General features: G+C 36.9%; 1 protein-coding gene across 1 annotated transcript; it reads left to right on the top strand.

The window, feature by feature from the left end:
* The first annotated feature begins 1,831 nt into the window (after positions 1 to 1,831).
* On the top strand, positions 1,832 to 14,153 carry LOC128860912 (pickpocket protein 28). Its single transcript, XM_054098709.1, has 9 exons — positions 1,832 to 1,986; positions 2,172 to 2,381; positions 8,007 to 8,267; positions 8,355 to 8,618; positions 8,701 to 8,905; positions 8,986 to 9,125; positions 10,268 to 10,398; positions 10,468 to 10,720; positions 13,671 to 14,153. The coding sequence occupies exons 1-9, from the start codon at positions 1,916 to 1,918 to the stop codon at positions 13,921 to 13,923; spliced, it is 1,788 nt and encodes a 595-aa protein (XP_053954684.1). The 5' UTR covers positions 1,832 to 1,915; the 3' UTR covers positions 13,924 to 14,153.
* The last annotated feature ends 1,166 nt before the right edge of the window (positions 14,154 to 15,319 follow it).

Below are 15,319 nucleotides of genomic sequence, written 5' to 3'. Positions count from 1 at the left end.
ACTTGACACCAAACTCGAATTCAGGCTACCGGACTACTGCAGTGTACTCTAAGCGTAGATAATCGCAATCCAGGAAGCAGTAATTATAATTCTGTGCTCGCAGATGGTGCGCTCGAAACTGGCCTGGGTATGTGTGGTTTCTCTTTCGATCTCATCTAAGTTCTTTGATCCTAGGCTCATTTAGGTACCTAGTCAAGACGTATTGTAGCAAACTGCTGGGGGGATGAGCTAACTAGCCTTATGAGTAAATTGGGACTTTTTTAGGTACCTGTGGCTTTCTCTCGGAATGGTGGACTACACGCGAGTGGGCTATCTAGCGAGCGTTGGGTAAGTACATGGACTTGCAAGGTCGCGTGATCTTTCTGGACACGTGTGGGCTAGAGGCGTGTGGAGTAGTTTCCAAGGCTAACAAAGTCTGAGTTGCAGACGCACCTTCCCTTACTCTTTGCTGTTCAAGTAGGCCTCTTCTGGCAGCCATTTAAATAAACGCTTTTATATTCTACATTTTGATTTTTCAAGACATATTGCAGAGTCTTGAAGTATCAATAAAAAACCGCTCATTTCTTAGGCAGCATATGAAAAGTTGGTATAATTGAAGCACCTTAATAGCCGCGTAGTGTATGTTCTCCTTATTGGTCCAGTGATACCTAAACTTAATAGTTGTTCGAATTTTTGAGCTCCACCTACGTAGGTATCGTCGATGCCTCCATCCACTAGACCTGCACATCATATATCAGGATAAACCTGGTAGTAGTCAATAATTTTGGACAGGTTCATTTAAATATCCCTGTTATCTAAGAGAGCATGACAAAAAGAACCTCCCACAAATATTCTTACTTGGGCCATCTTTGAAGCTTTGAAAGATATATAATGAAGATGCATGCATACGCAATTATTTTCTATGTCTATTTGGCTGACTACGCCACAGGAAGTACAGAGCTGACAGGTTTCTGTGATGGCATTGTTGAATTATTCTTTCTCATATCTTACATTAAATATTTTGTGTGCTCCTTTTACTCCCAAAAGTCATTTTCATATGATGGAACATCAACATTTTTTTACTCGCAAAATATGAGCAAACCTAATGAAATCCATACATATAAAAAAATATTTCTGCTTATTCACGCATACACACTTTCACACATGGACATGTATCTGAACAATGCCAAACCCACGCACCAACCCATTGTACTCAAACTCCATATGAATGCATTTAATTCCTTAATTTGAATTAATCTAATATAAGCAAGCTTAGGAAATGCGCATCAACAACGGGTCCCAATTGGGATTCGCGTTAGACGTTGACATGAACATTAATTAGCTGCAATAGTAGAGGAAATTTTCAGCAATGAAATAGAAAGCAATAAATGACATACTTTGTTGTGTGAAAAATGCTTTATAACAAATCAAGCATACATACACATATGAATTTGTGTGAAATGGAGGCAAGTTATACATGGCGTATGATGAACGCAAATATTTATCAGGTAAAAGAACTAGAACGAAAGCGAAAGTTAACACTGCGAGTACTCATAACTATTCGTGGAAAACCCAGGTATAATATAAACAAAATAGTATCAATTTGTGTGTAGTTAAATTCTCAACTGGGAGTTTTGGCAATGATAGGAAACCGACGTTGGCGAATCCCAAAACTAATTTACATTCCAACTCAGGCTGAAAACGCATTCCCTATTGCCTAGTTGTACTCAGTGCCGGTGTTGACGTTAGCACGCCCAAAAACGCTGCTGCTTGCAGTCCAGCCATCTGGCGGTATAAAAGCCGGCGTAATTCGCTGGGCAAATGCACAAACGCTAGTCGATCAGTAGCTAACGCATAACGGACTCAACGCGCTCGAGTAAAATTTACACTAAAACGAGCTAATTGTACGACAAATTACTTAATTCGCCAAGCGCTAATGGAGTCGGAAGAAAAAAAGGAAATGCAGAAAGAAGCATCAGTGAGCAGTTTACCTGCTGCTTTACAGTGGTAAATGTGTAATAGAAAAAGTGTTCAAAAATATGCCGAAGATTTTTAAATGTGTGAAATTTTTGTTCGTGATAAATATTTGAATGCTTGCATTTGAAAAGCGGAAAATATCATTTAAAAATTATTTATTTTTTCATTCTGCATTCTTCGAATTCATTTGCTGCATAAAATTGTAATGCTGTTAGGAAACGTGCTGCTCTGATGGCTAAAACTGCTGCCGCTTCCAGAGAAAACATCGACGATGACAGCGATGCGGAGGATGTAGACACAAAGCAACAGATTAAATATGGCAACAGATGTCAGGCTGCATGCGGCATATTGAAAGAGTACTGTGATTATAGTACCATTCATGGTTTCCGGTATTTGGGCGAAACAAAGCGACCTCGTTGGGAAAGGTGAAGAGTAGAAAATATAAGATATTCTAATAAACAAGAAAAACATAGCGTGATATTTAAAAAATACCTAGTGAAAGGATATGCCTTTAGGCCGTGAAAGTGAAATAATGCTGCCCTGCGTCGATTTTGGGAAGAAAATGTGAATAATCGAAATGAAATGCACGCAATTGCTAAAGAAAAATTAGAATACATTTCATATAAATAAAGAAATACGACCAAGTTAATTTTGAAAAAGTGGCTATGCCATGCTCAGAAAACATGGTAACAAATAAAGGGTCTTTCAAAAGTGACGCCTAGATGTCAGTAGTGTAAAATTCCTAAACGCCAGCTTATTTTTGTCATCTTTCATATTTGGCTAGTAGACAGACGTACAATTATAGAATATAGAACAACGCGTTAAAATTATGAAAACTTATTTTGAAAATGGGCTATCTTTAAGAACAATATATTCCAGAATTCGTTTTTGAAGGCGTTTTTGGTGGAAATAATCGTCCGAACGAGTCGACAATTCAAAGGTTGTTGAAAAAATTTCGAGCAAATGGAGCTGTTAGGGATAAAAAAGGACTGGCGGACAAAAGATTTAAAACTTCACGTTGTGCTGAGAATTTTGCTGCTTTAGCGCAAAGTAATGCTGAACAGCCTTCAATATCGATATTTTGACGCTCTGGAAAATTAGGGATTCACAAATCGATGGTTTGGCATATTTTACCTTAAGACTTAGTTATGGTGGACAGTTACTAATTTAGATGATGTCATTTTTCAAATATAATTGTTAAAAGCCGTATAGTGAGACCTCAAAGAATCAAACTTTTTACATATTTTGTTTTAAAACAACATCTCGGCGCGTATTTTGAAATATATTTTATAAGGATAGCTTAAAACTGCTTAATTCGGATGAGTGAGCTTTATTGAAAAAAACGTATACATTTTGGTGAATAACTTTACAATTTCCATCTGCGTATAATTCCTGAATTTCCTTAGTGAAAAACTCTAAAAAGTTCCATTTCCAGGCCTTTATTGAATTCAACTTTATTCCATTAAAAGAGTTTTGCGAGGGCAGAAACAAAAGGCATTGCGAGAAGGCAAGGTCTTGGTTAACTGGAGGCTGCATCGAAACTACCTAATCAATCTGTCAGTTTTTGTCGTTTTGTCAGTGATGTAGCGCTACACTTTCGGTATTCAATTCTGGTCGGCAAATCCAAAAAACGAGATTCAGTTGGTACAAAAGTGGCTTTTACATTCAACAAATATTTCCAAGAACTCTTTGAAAAAATTAATGCAGCAATTTACCCTTGGTGCCTTAAGGCATTTGCGAGAGATAATGAATATCATCTGACAACTTGAATTTTTCTTTGCTCTACTTTCTGCTTTCAACTTTTCACGAAACATAAACTTTCACTCCGATAGACTTAGTTTAGCAATTCTTAAGTGTTGGTGGCATCAGTCTGCATTGTTTTAAATGAATTATCTCTTATACTTATATACTGCTTCTCCGGCACTCACACATTTCCTTAATTTTGCTCCAGCACCGTCTTCTTTTCCATGCCTACGTAAGGTGCAAATATTATTTATTCCCCCTCTCAAAAACAGCTCTTGAACTTCTTAAGCCTGTTGGTATTTTAAGTGTTTTTTGAGTTTTTTTTTACATACATGGGGTCTCAGTTCAAAGTAAAAAATGTGTGAAAATAATTCAAAATTAAGCATCAACTTACTTTTGATCGACCTTCTGCCTTTACTATGATCTTGAGTTGGTCCAGAAATGAATCGTAAGCTGCCTGAATGTGACTTGAAGGTAGGTATTTTGGCCTACTCGCGGGCAATGTCTTTTTTCAGCGCCTTCACAAAACGTAATACTATATAAGAGAGAGAACAAAATTGATGAGACACTACCTATTTTCGCATAAACATTATTTGTATGCTTTTGAAACTTCACTACCAACCTCCCCCAAACTGGGTAGGCTCATTGCATTAGACCTTATAAAGCATGATTTTGAAAATTTGTGAGCTCTGTCATAGGCCATGCCCAACGCTATGAAATCAAAATTTATATCACCCTTCCAGCTGTCTAGCTGTCTAGCTGTCTGTACAGCGAATTATACCTAAAAAAATCTTTGTACTCGTACACAAAGCGGCGTAAAATTAAACATCCAATTCTGCGTTTGAATAACTTTTTTACTAAATACAAAAAATGATTTCGAGTGATGGAAATCTTGCCCTTTAGACGCTCCATGGCTTGTCCGTTTGTATACTGCTGCTGCCTGGTTCACAAGGGTCAAATATTAGTTAGAGAAAAAAGAAATCCATTTTTCTCTCGGTAGATGGCTGTAATGATGGATATCTTGTAAGGTAACGTCGCTGTCGTGACAGGAAGAGGAAGGCCTCCTCTGCGTTTGAAAGATCAGGTGGAGAAGGACTTGGTTTCACTTGGTGTGTCCAACTGGCGCCGGTTAGCACTAGTAAGAAATGACTGGCAAGCTTTGTTAAACTCGGCCAAAATCACGTGAGTGGTTATCGCGCCAATTAAGAAGAAGAAGACATCGTTGTCAAGGTGACATTTTACACTAAAATTTTTTCGCTGTTTTTTGTTTTTTCCATTCAGTTATGGGTCAAACAATGTGGGCGTCAACAATGGAAGTCAACAAAGAAGAATGCGGTGCATTTTACGGTTTTCCTTTGATAAAGGCGAAAGTGCAAGCCGGGCCGCTGAAATTGTGAATGGTGCCGATGCTGTAGCAGCTAATTGCGGGCAATTTTAGTTTCGTTGATTCCGTTCAGGCATTTTTGAAAGAAAGATATTGTTGACACTGTCGATAAAATCTTCTTCTTCATCTTTATTGTAGGAGTATGTCCAATTTTATATATATATTTTTTTTAATAAAATATAATTACTCTATGATCAGAACGTACCGGGAATGTTTAATTTAAACAAACCGAAGGCGTAGTGCACCATGAGTATCTTCCATTGGGCCAGACAGCCAATAAATAATATTATTTATCCATTTTGAAGTATCTGAGGGATGATGTACGTCTTAAATGGCCGGAAATGTGGGCAAACACTTCTTGGATTTTGCATGATGATAACGCGCCGAACCCAAATTGTGCTGGATTATTTGACCAAACACCAAGTAAATACCATCGTGCAAGCACCGTATTCACCTGATAGACCCCATGAGACTTCTTTTTGTTTCCCTAGTGAAGTTACCACTTCGTGGAAGGAGATTTCAGTCGATAGAGGAGATCAAAGCCTTCTATACGAAGGAGCTGAGGCCATCCCTTCGTCGGCTACCAGGGGTGCATGGAGGACTGGGTTAAACGATAGCACAGGTGTGTTGCTTTAGACGGGTTATATTTTGAAGAAGACAAAATAAATTTGCCTTAAATTTAACTATAAAAATAAAAATAAATAAATAATTGGCGCGTACACTTCTGTTAGGTGTTTGGCCGAGCTCCTCCTCCTATTTGTGGTGTGCGTCTTGATGTTGTTCCACAAATGGAGGGACCTACAATTTCAAGCCGACTCCGAACGGCAGATATTTTTATGAGGAGCTTTTTCATGGCAGAAATACACTCGAAGGATTGCCATTGCCTGCCGAGGGGCGACCGCTATTAGAAAAATGTTTTTATTAATTTTGCCTTCACCGAGATTCGAACTAACGACCTCTCGGGGAATTCCGAATGGTAATCACGCACCAACCCATTCGGCTACGGCTACTAACTATATTTTGTTTTATTTAAACATTCCCGGTACCTTCTGATCATAGGATATTTCATCATTCGGATCGGGATCCAGACGTCCAGCACTCGTGCCAACGCTTTAGTGATCTTCTGGGAAATCGTAGTGTTTTCAGTTGACCTTTCAACACAATGCAATCGATCGTATCTCATTCTCTTAAGATGCTGGTTCCATTTTTTTTCTCTTGCGGCTCCATTTTACTACGTCAGTGATTTCGTATTGTACATCTCTCATATCTCCTCGTTTCGTTTGAGATCGCGCCCTGTGTAGCCAGAATTGCTCGCAGCGTTTGCATCCTCGGTGGCTATTATTCGCTCTGTTGTAGTTGGATCCGCTCGAGTGTCAATTCGGTATATCATAATTGGCCTTACGAATGTCTTATCTAGCGAAATTTACTCTAGAGGCTCATTGTTTTGTTTCTCCATATAATATCGCGTAAACACCTGGACACCCATGTGGCTATTTCGGATTGATTTCGCACTTCACCACCGACATTTTTTGAAGATGTTATTTTTGCGCCCAATGAATTAAATTCCATGACCTGCCATAAGCGGGTAACTTGCATATTAATGAGGCCTTAGAAATTATTAGTGATTTCGTCTTTATATGGAAATTTGCATGTTGTATTTTTGCGAATATTTTTCAAAAGAATATAGTAAACGTTGAAGATAATCTTCTGAATTCGCCATGAGCACTGTGTTGTCCGCATAACATGTTATTTTTACCTCAGTGCTAGAGATATTAAAACCGTGCGTAACGTCATTAACATCATTAAAGATTTCATCCATTTCATAGTATTGAATAGGATTGCGCTTAAGCTATCGCCTTTTCGTATACCTGTTGCAGTTGGTAGAACTGATGATGAAATCACAGAAATAATCGAAGTTGATTGGCAGTTAGTAGTCGTAGCATAGCCCAGTAGCTAAAGATGGACCATAAAATAGTTTTAAACTATTTGTGCAAACATTTTACGCAAGAATTATACATTTCTTTTTCCTTAACAAATATGATTGACGGTCGACGCCAGATGCAAAAATTAAAAAAAAAAAAGAGGTTGTCTGTAAAGTCGGTTTACTGACGATAGTTTAACGTGATAACGTCATAAGAAAATACTGATTGAATGGTTGCATTTTTCAAAAGAAAATTTTGTACATACACATCCGAAGGTTACCCGGGTCCACGTTTTGACCTATATCTCGAGCCCTATTTCCAAAATAAAATATAATCCATGTTACTCGTGGATGATGTAGCTTTCGAATGGTGAAAGAATTTTTAAAATCGGTCCAGTAGTTTTGAGCCTATTCATTACAAACAAACAAAGTTTTCCTCTTTATAATATTAGTATAGACAACATATCTTATAAGGTATATGGTAAATATTAAAATACATTTTTTCCTTCATATATAATAAAAAAATTAATAATAATAACAATAAGACAACAGGTATTATTAACAAACTTGGTTTTATTTTAAATTCTTCAAGTAAATCAAATTAATAATAATCCATAAGAAGGCGTATGCAAATACAAATACGTGAATTTATATATGTACATATGCGCATATACATACATATATACGCTCACTTAAGTAGGAGAGAGCAAGATGTCGAACGTTGCCGTTCGTTTGCTTTGTTTGCTTTGTCGTTCGTTCCGCGCTTTCGCTTGCAGTTCATTCAATGCAATGAGCAAGGTAACTACATATGAGCAAGGTAACACTAATGAGCAAGGTAACACTAATGAGCAAGGTAACACTAATGATCAAGGTAACGACACATTTTTTCGTGCGTGCAGCCTGTTAAATCGAATTATAAGACGTTATCACGTCAAAAATGCAAAGAGTTTCTTGTTTTTGTTTTTGTATTTCTTTTTCAACATTTATTTTAAAATTTTCTAGGCTCTTCTGGGTGTTTGTGCTAATTTTCTCCATTTACACTTGCGTTACGTTGATACTGAATATTTGGGATAAATGGAATAACAATCCGGTGATTGTATCGTTTGCTGAGAAATCTACGCCTGTTTGGCAAATACCATTTCCAACGGTAACAGTTTGCACCGAAACAAAAGGAAGGCAAACTGTTTTCAATTTCACTGAAATCTATTGGAAAATCTCCGATAAACTCAATAATATTACCGACGTTGATTTGACGGATGAGGAGTAAGCATACAAATACATACATACATAATTGGAATATGAAATGTTTTTTATTTTATTTTTCGAATAATTACAACTAAATCAAAACAGGAGCCTGCGCATGGAAGCATTAGCGCAGGTGTGCGATGCACATTTATTGACCGATTTGAAATTTGGACACGAAACGGCCTCAGGTGCCGAGGTTGTGGACGCTTTGGGTGCAGTAACGCCGCAATTCAATGAAACATATTTAAATTGTAAATGGCGTAATTTTCCCGAAAAGTGCCAACAAATATTTCAGAAATTCATAACCGAAGAGGGGGTGTGTTATAGTTTCAATTCGCTTAATGCAAGGGAGATCTACCGGCCGGAGGGGTAAGAATTAGTCATTCAATTGGGTTGTTATTAAAATTTTTTTTTATTTTGCAATATTTATTTGCAAATTTATTTTCGAAAGCATAATTAAGGAAATGCTTTTCCAAACGGAAAATCGCACTGCTACAGATTGGAATGTAGAAGATGGTTATAGCTCCAATGCCGATCCTGAAACGTATCCAGAACGTGTGCTAGGTCCTGGTGCACGTGCTGGCCTTTATATGGTTTTGAATGGCTTCGAACAGGATTTTGATAATTTGTGTCGCGGTCCAGTGCAGGGTTTTAAGGTGAGTGGAAAATTTTTTTTATTGCAGATAGACATAAAACAATAACAAATTTTGCAATAATCATTTATCATATATTTCAGATCATTTTGCATACACCCGGCGAGGTTGCACAGATATCAAAGCAATATTTTCGTATACCCTTCGATCAGGAGGTTTTGATTTCAATCAAACCAAAAATTATAACTACATCGGAGGGCTTGCGTCACTATGAGCCACATAGGTAAACACAAAGTGGCGCAAAATTAATCACCCACTTTTTTTTTTTTTGGAGTAACTTTATTATTCAATAAAAAAAATATTTTGAGTGATGGACATCTTAATTTTGACCCGTGTGCGCTCCATTGCTTGTCTGGTTGTTTACTGTAGCTGTTTAGTTTACAGGTGTCAAATATGATGCCATATGTAGAAATAAGGGGTCTATAGAATGGTTGATTTTGCGCCGAACAGTGTTGTTGTTTAACAAATTTTGAATCAAGTGAAATTTAAAAAACTTCAACTACTTAAACTTAAAATTTAAAAAAATTTATATATGCAAAAACTTCACCTAAAGGGTCTCCTTTTGCGCCGAAGTGTAAAAAAAAATTAAAAATGAATGCAAAAACTTCATCTAAGAGGTCTTTCAAAAGTGGCGCCGAGATGTCAGTAGTGAATAATTCCTAGATTTATTCATCATCGTCTTTTATGTCATCTTTGACGTTTGTCAAGTGGACAGATGTAAAATTTTACACCGTAGAACAAAAATTTATTGAGGTTTATTATGAAAATGTCAACTTTGACATTTCCGTTTTGAATTTTTATTCTAGATAAGTGCAAAGATTAGTAATTAAAACTGCCATTTAAAAAAGAATTTGCACATCTCTTTGTATATTTAGTACCAAATCCAAAAGTGTTGATTAGTTGGTGCATTGTCTAAAGTGGTGATTCTCTCAGAATCCAACTAGCGCTACCGCACCATTTTGTTGCCACATCCTCGTTACCAACTTGTTTAACGGTTATTTGCAGCATGACTATATCCAGTCTGTGCGGCTTACGAACCTTATTAGGTTGTTGACCGGTAACCCAGATAGTTGTTCGAGACTCTGAAGACTCACAGGGTTAACATTCTGTCCTTCCAGAAGGCAAGGCATTCACAAAAGAAATGGAAAATCGCTTACATTTTCTTTGGTCGTTTAAAACTGTGACAGTAGTGTCCAAAAGTGTTCTTGTCACAGAAAAAGTGTCGAAGGTTGCACCTCGAAAATGAATTTAAACACTTAAATAGAAATGAAAAAGGCAACACTGATCCCAACAAATATGTTTTTATTTATTATTTCTTACTGATTAATGTATTTTCCCGCTTTTCTCTATTTGTAAACCTGTCAGACGCCAATGCTATTTCCAAAAGGAACGCCATTTGCGCTACTTCCAAATTTATACGCAAAGCAATTGCGAACTTGAATGTTTATCGAATTTTACGCTCACCAGATGTGGCTGTGTCAAATTTTCAATGCCTCGTAGGTTAACACATTTGAAAATTTATCTTTATCCAATTTTTACTTTTATTTAAAATTTTTGGCTTTAAGACACGCCGGAAACACCAGTTTGTGGCGCCATAAATGTGAAATGTATCAATCAAGCCGAGGATGAGCTGTTGCTGAAGGAATTCAATCAGGGCGCTGAAACGGCAGAAGAAAATGTACGTGGACGCACTGAATGTGATTGTTTGCCCTCCTGTACTTCGATTGCATATGAGGCTGAAATTTCCCAATCCGATTTCGATTATAAGCTAGTGGCAAACGCATTCAAGCAGGAAGAAACGGAAAGTTTTATGGCGAAGTAAGTATGAACGTAAAGCTGGCTCAAGTAACACCTTTCCCAAATCTCGCAAATAAAGAGCTCGAGCTGCATCGTAAGATCATTCACCTATGCTTGCACATTAATTGAGGTAAAGAAATCTGTTTTCGAAATATTTGTCTTAGTAAGAGTTAGGCTGTTACTTTAAAATCTGATAAGTACCTAAGTCATCCTAGGCATCGAAGGGTGCAATATATTTCAATAAGAACCAATTCATCTGTTTCCGTAACGGATAACAATTTTGAAATGTGGTCATGGCTCTACTCAAACGAAGCGGAATGCTTTCCTAGGTTAGGCCAATAACTTGTGCGGCTTTCATCAAGTTACTCACTGATTACCTAACCGGTCGCAATTGACTAAGTGGTCACAAATGACTAAGTTTTCACATGCACTGGTGTATCTATTGCTATAGATTATTGACTTTTTTTGACTTGAAGATTATGAGACCTCTAAGCATATTTTCCATAAATAATATTAAAATATTTGAGCTCTTGTATAAAGACTGAATTATTAGGAATTCGTGTACTACGCCCTTTTTAGTATTCTCGAAGGAAACTGCTGATAACAATGCCTGTCTGTGAGCTTTCTATCTATAAATGAAGCTATTCTTCTATCCTAAAGCGTCAGGAAATCTCATGAATGAACTATGTAATACAACCCTAATGTTGTTAATATTATGCCTATAGGAGTCTGACGATGGCTTTGAATGCTAAATTTAACTAAAAATACACAACGTGACTCAGCAACGCCGGTAGGTAGGTAAAATGGTTGAAATACCACACTGACAGTCCCTAAGTAGCACTAAAGCGCCGTTTTGATACCATTATGAGACCTACAACACGAAGATATCTACAGCCAATAAGAGCAGTTGATGTAATGGAGAAGATTGATGGAATTTATGTTGGCGCACTGCCCCAGGCTGTCGAAGAAAAGAGCACCCAGTGCGCGTTTGGCTGCCAAACCTGGACATTTACAGAGAAAGTGCTCAACAGTCTCCTTTCTGAAAGCTTCTTCAAAGGGGTTAAATGCTAACCATAGCTTTCCTCTTGTGTGCTGATCGTCGAGTGACCGGTAAGCATATCTACGAGTTAGGAAATTTAATGGCGAGGAGACCAAAAGACTTTCTCAGTCCTCCGTATATTGTATTGGGGCCAAACGGTTTTCGAAATAGCAAACGAAGCAATTAGCTCCATCTTTATGGCGCTTTCCTGAGAAATAATTTGTGCAGTTCTCCTTTAATAACTATCAGAGCGATGCCGATCACCGGATAGGAGGGCCCTGAGGCCAATTCACTCCCTTCCTGGCAAGGTCATCAGCAATTTCATTTCCCTCTATATTCCTACGTCCTGGAACCCAGATTAGAGAAATGCTACCTGCACACCCAAGGGCTTTTATTTCCTCCTTACAGGAGCTTACTAGTGTGGGTCTGCACCATGGCGTCGTTAAAGCCTTGATCGTGGCTTGACTACCGGAAAAAATATTGGTATCTCCCTCGGTCCCACGTTCCCTAAAGATTCTGCATGAACGTAGGTTCGAATCTTAGTGAAACACCAAGATTAAGAAACAGTTGTTTTTAATAGCGGCAGGCAATGGCAATCCTCCGAGTGTATTTCAGCCATGAAAAAGCTTCTCATAAAAAATGTCTGCCGTTCGTGGAACAACATCAAGACGCACGCCACAAATAAGAGGAGGAGCTCGGCCAAACACCCAAAAAGGGTGTACCCGCCAATTATATATATATATTCGGTAGCTTAAAGGAGATAGATAAATTGGCTAATTTAGAGAAAACCCCCGCTCCGACTCCCGATTCTATCTTGGAGCCGTCAATGTAGACAGAGGTGCAAGCTTCCGCGCAGATTTTCCAGGACCGCCGAAATTTATGTATATAATTATGTATATAAAATTATGTATATAATATATTTTTTTGTAACGTATAGATACCAGAGAACTGCACCGGTTGAGTGTAAAACATTCATACGCTTCGCTTGAACAAGAAAACAGGCCTTTGCGTTCAAACGATTGAATTTGTTCAAATAAGTTATTGTCATTGTTTATTTCAGCTCAATCAAATCATGTGCTGCGTTTTAACTCTCCGATGTTATCACTAATCGTCTTCATAGCAGCCGTTTCGGGTATTTGCTCGTTCGGCTGTACATTCATTTTTTTGAGCAAGAATAAAAGGGCTATAGAGCCAAATGAGCCGGTTTGAGCACGTATGATCCCGCATGAGTTTTTGCATGTAACGATAGCAAAGTAAAAGCAAAATTTTAAAGCAAAAACACTATATTTTCATATTTGTTTTTTTTTCTTAAAACTTATAATAATCCTTTGACATTATTTTACAACGGCTGAAACCAACTAATCCTTTCAAATACGAAACGCAATTTACAGCGTACATTGTACGCCAACGCTCGTTTGCTCGAACATGCGCTATTTACAATAATGACAATTACTTCTTTGAACAAGTTTGATCGTTTGAACGCAAAGGCCGATGCTAATTTCATTCAATGCTGCTTTTTGTTCAATGATTAGATTTGAGCCGAAGACATTAGATCATACGTGTTGACTGAGCTGCACTACGCGTTCGGCGGCATGAGCTGACTGCACTTGACCAAATATTTTGGTTCAATTGACTGAATGTGAGCAAGAAATTTAGCGTATGAGCAACTCAAGAAAACAGTGAGCCATGCAGGTCTCTGATAGATATAATACCTTGATACTCCTCCTTTGATTACAAAATGTAAACAATGCCACCCTGTTATTACCACGTTATTTCATGATAATAGGCATTTATGAATCTGCTGTTCAAATTATCTGATGCAAAAAACTAAAAAAAAAAATATATGTAAAATATAAATATAAAAAATTTAAAAAATATAAAAAAATTATATATGTAAAAAAATTTTATAAATTTCCTTTTGTCCATTTACAGCAACAAAATGTCACGCGTCTCGATATTCTTTAAAGAAGCACAATTTCTAACCTCTAGACGCTCAGAGTTATATGGCACCACCGACTTTCTGGCTAACTGTGGTGGTTTATTGGGACTTTTCATGGGCGTTTCCATACTGAGTATAGTGGAAATTTCATATTTCTGCTCTGTACGGCTATGTACAAATTTGCGTATGCGTCACGCGAGGCGCAAAGAACTGGAAAAAGATCAAGAAACAGTAAAGGAGGCCTAGGATTTTTTTATGTAATTGTTTATTGAACTACTTAAAAATGTTGTAAGAAAATTGATACTTTGTAAAACTTATGTGAAATTAGAAAATGTTACGTGTATTTTACGTGGACGCCTAGTGCGGACAGCGTCTCATAAAATTAATGCAAATATGATTGAGTGATTTTTATTCAAAACTTCAACAGAATGAGCTTGGCTGGGTAAAAATATAAGCCGAAGTACAGTTATGTAATGAAATGCTTAATAAAATTTTTTAATTTTTCGGGATTTCGTTAAATATGTAAGTACATGAAATACCATTCGAATATGACCAGTCAATCATCAAATGAATCTAAAATATATATAGATGATATTATACCATTGTGCATTTCGTTAAAGAATGAAAATAAAAATTTAAATAAAAATAGAAACAAAAATAAAAATTAAAATTATCTATCGAAATTACTTCGCGTATACAATACTGATGATGACTACTCCAGAAGCCTGAATACTCGAATATATAAAACCGCCAATGGACATTCAGTTGCGAAATCTGGGTGCTGATTTTTTTTGTTTTTTTTTAGATTTTTTTAAATTTAATTTTTATTATGACGAGTTCATACATTTTTTTTGGAACTGTTGGATTTGGTTTATCGTACTTTGCGTACTGCGCACCATAACTTCATAACTTCACACTGGTCTTAGTATCTGCTTGTAGATTAACAGTTTGTTTCCTATAGTTAGAGCTGATCGGGCCCCGATGAATCAATGCATGTTTTTGTGTTTCATGTCCAATTCTTCCCTCTTTTCTTAACATTTTCTTTCCATGTGTTTGTGAGAGGCATAAATAAAACAAGTGTTTGGCGATTTGATGTTATCGAAAAAAATGGATCAAATAATTTGCATCAAATTTTGTGCAAAAAAATGGAATTAAGTGCTCAAAAATACTTGAAATGTTGACAGTGGCATACGGTGAGAGTACTCTTAGTCAAAAAAATTTTTAGAAAATTTAAAGAAAATTGTTATGGGGAACCATCGAATCACAATTAGAGAAGTTGATGAGGATGTCGACATATCGGTTGGCTCATGCCATGCAACCTTTTCGGAAATTTTGGACATGAAGCGTGTGGGAGCGAAGTTCGTTCCAAAATTGCTGAATTTGGATCAAAAACAACAAATTCGATAAGAGAAAAGCGCCGAACACGCAAAACACTTGACTTATTTATGCCTCTCACAAACACACTAAACATGCAATATTGCTAAAACCGTGAACATATCTTCGTGACGAGTGTACCAACATAAAAAATAATGATAATTGAAATTCGAATGTGCGTAGCCAACGAAATTTGAAAAATTCACCTTATTTTTTGAACACACCTTGTATATATTCCCAAGCTTAAAATCTTATTTTCATATTATTG

The sequence above is a fragment of the Anastrepha ludens genome, chromosome 4 (genome assembly GCF_028408465.1).
Source record: "Anastrepha ludens isolate Willacy chromosome 4, idAnaLude1.1, whole genome shotgun sequence".
Taxonomy (NCBI): Eukaryota; Metazoa; Arthropoda; class Insecta; order Diptera; family Tephritidae; genus Anastrepha; species Anastrepha ludens.
Note: the sequence above shows the minus strand (reverse complement) of the source record. Positions and strands in the feature narration are given on the sequence as shown.

Bases quoted from the DNA above. Each gene is read 5' to 3' on its own strand.
- LOC128860912 (XM_054098709.1), top strand. From the start codon at position 1,916: ATGGAGTCGGAAGAAAAAAAGGAAATGCAGAAAGAAGCATCAGTGAGC. The intron at 2,382-8,006 runs GTGAAGAGTAGA...AAAATTTTCTAG, and splicing joins AAGCGACCTCGTTGGGAAAG to GCTCTTCTGGGTGTTTGTGC. The intron at 10,721-13,670 runs GTAAGTATGAAC...GTCCATTTACAG, and splicing joins ACGGAAAGTTTTATGGCGAA to CAACAAAATGTCACGCGTCT.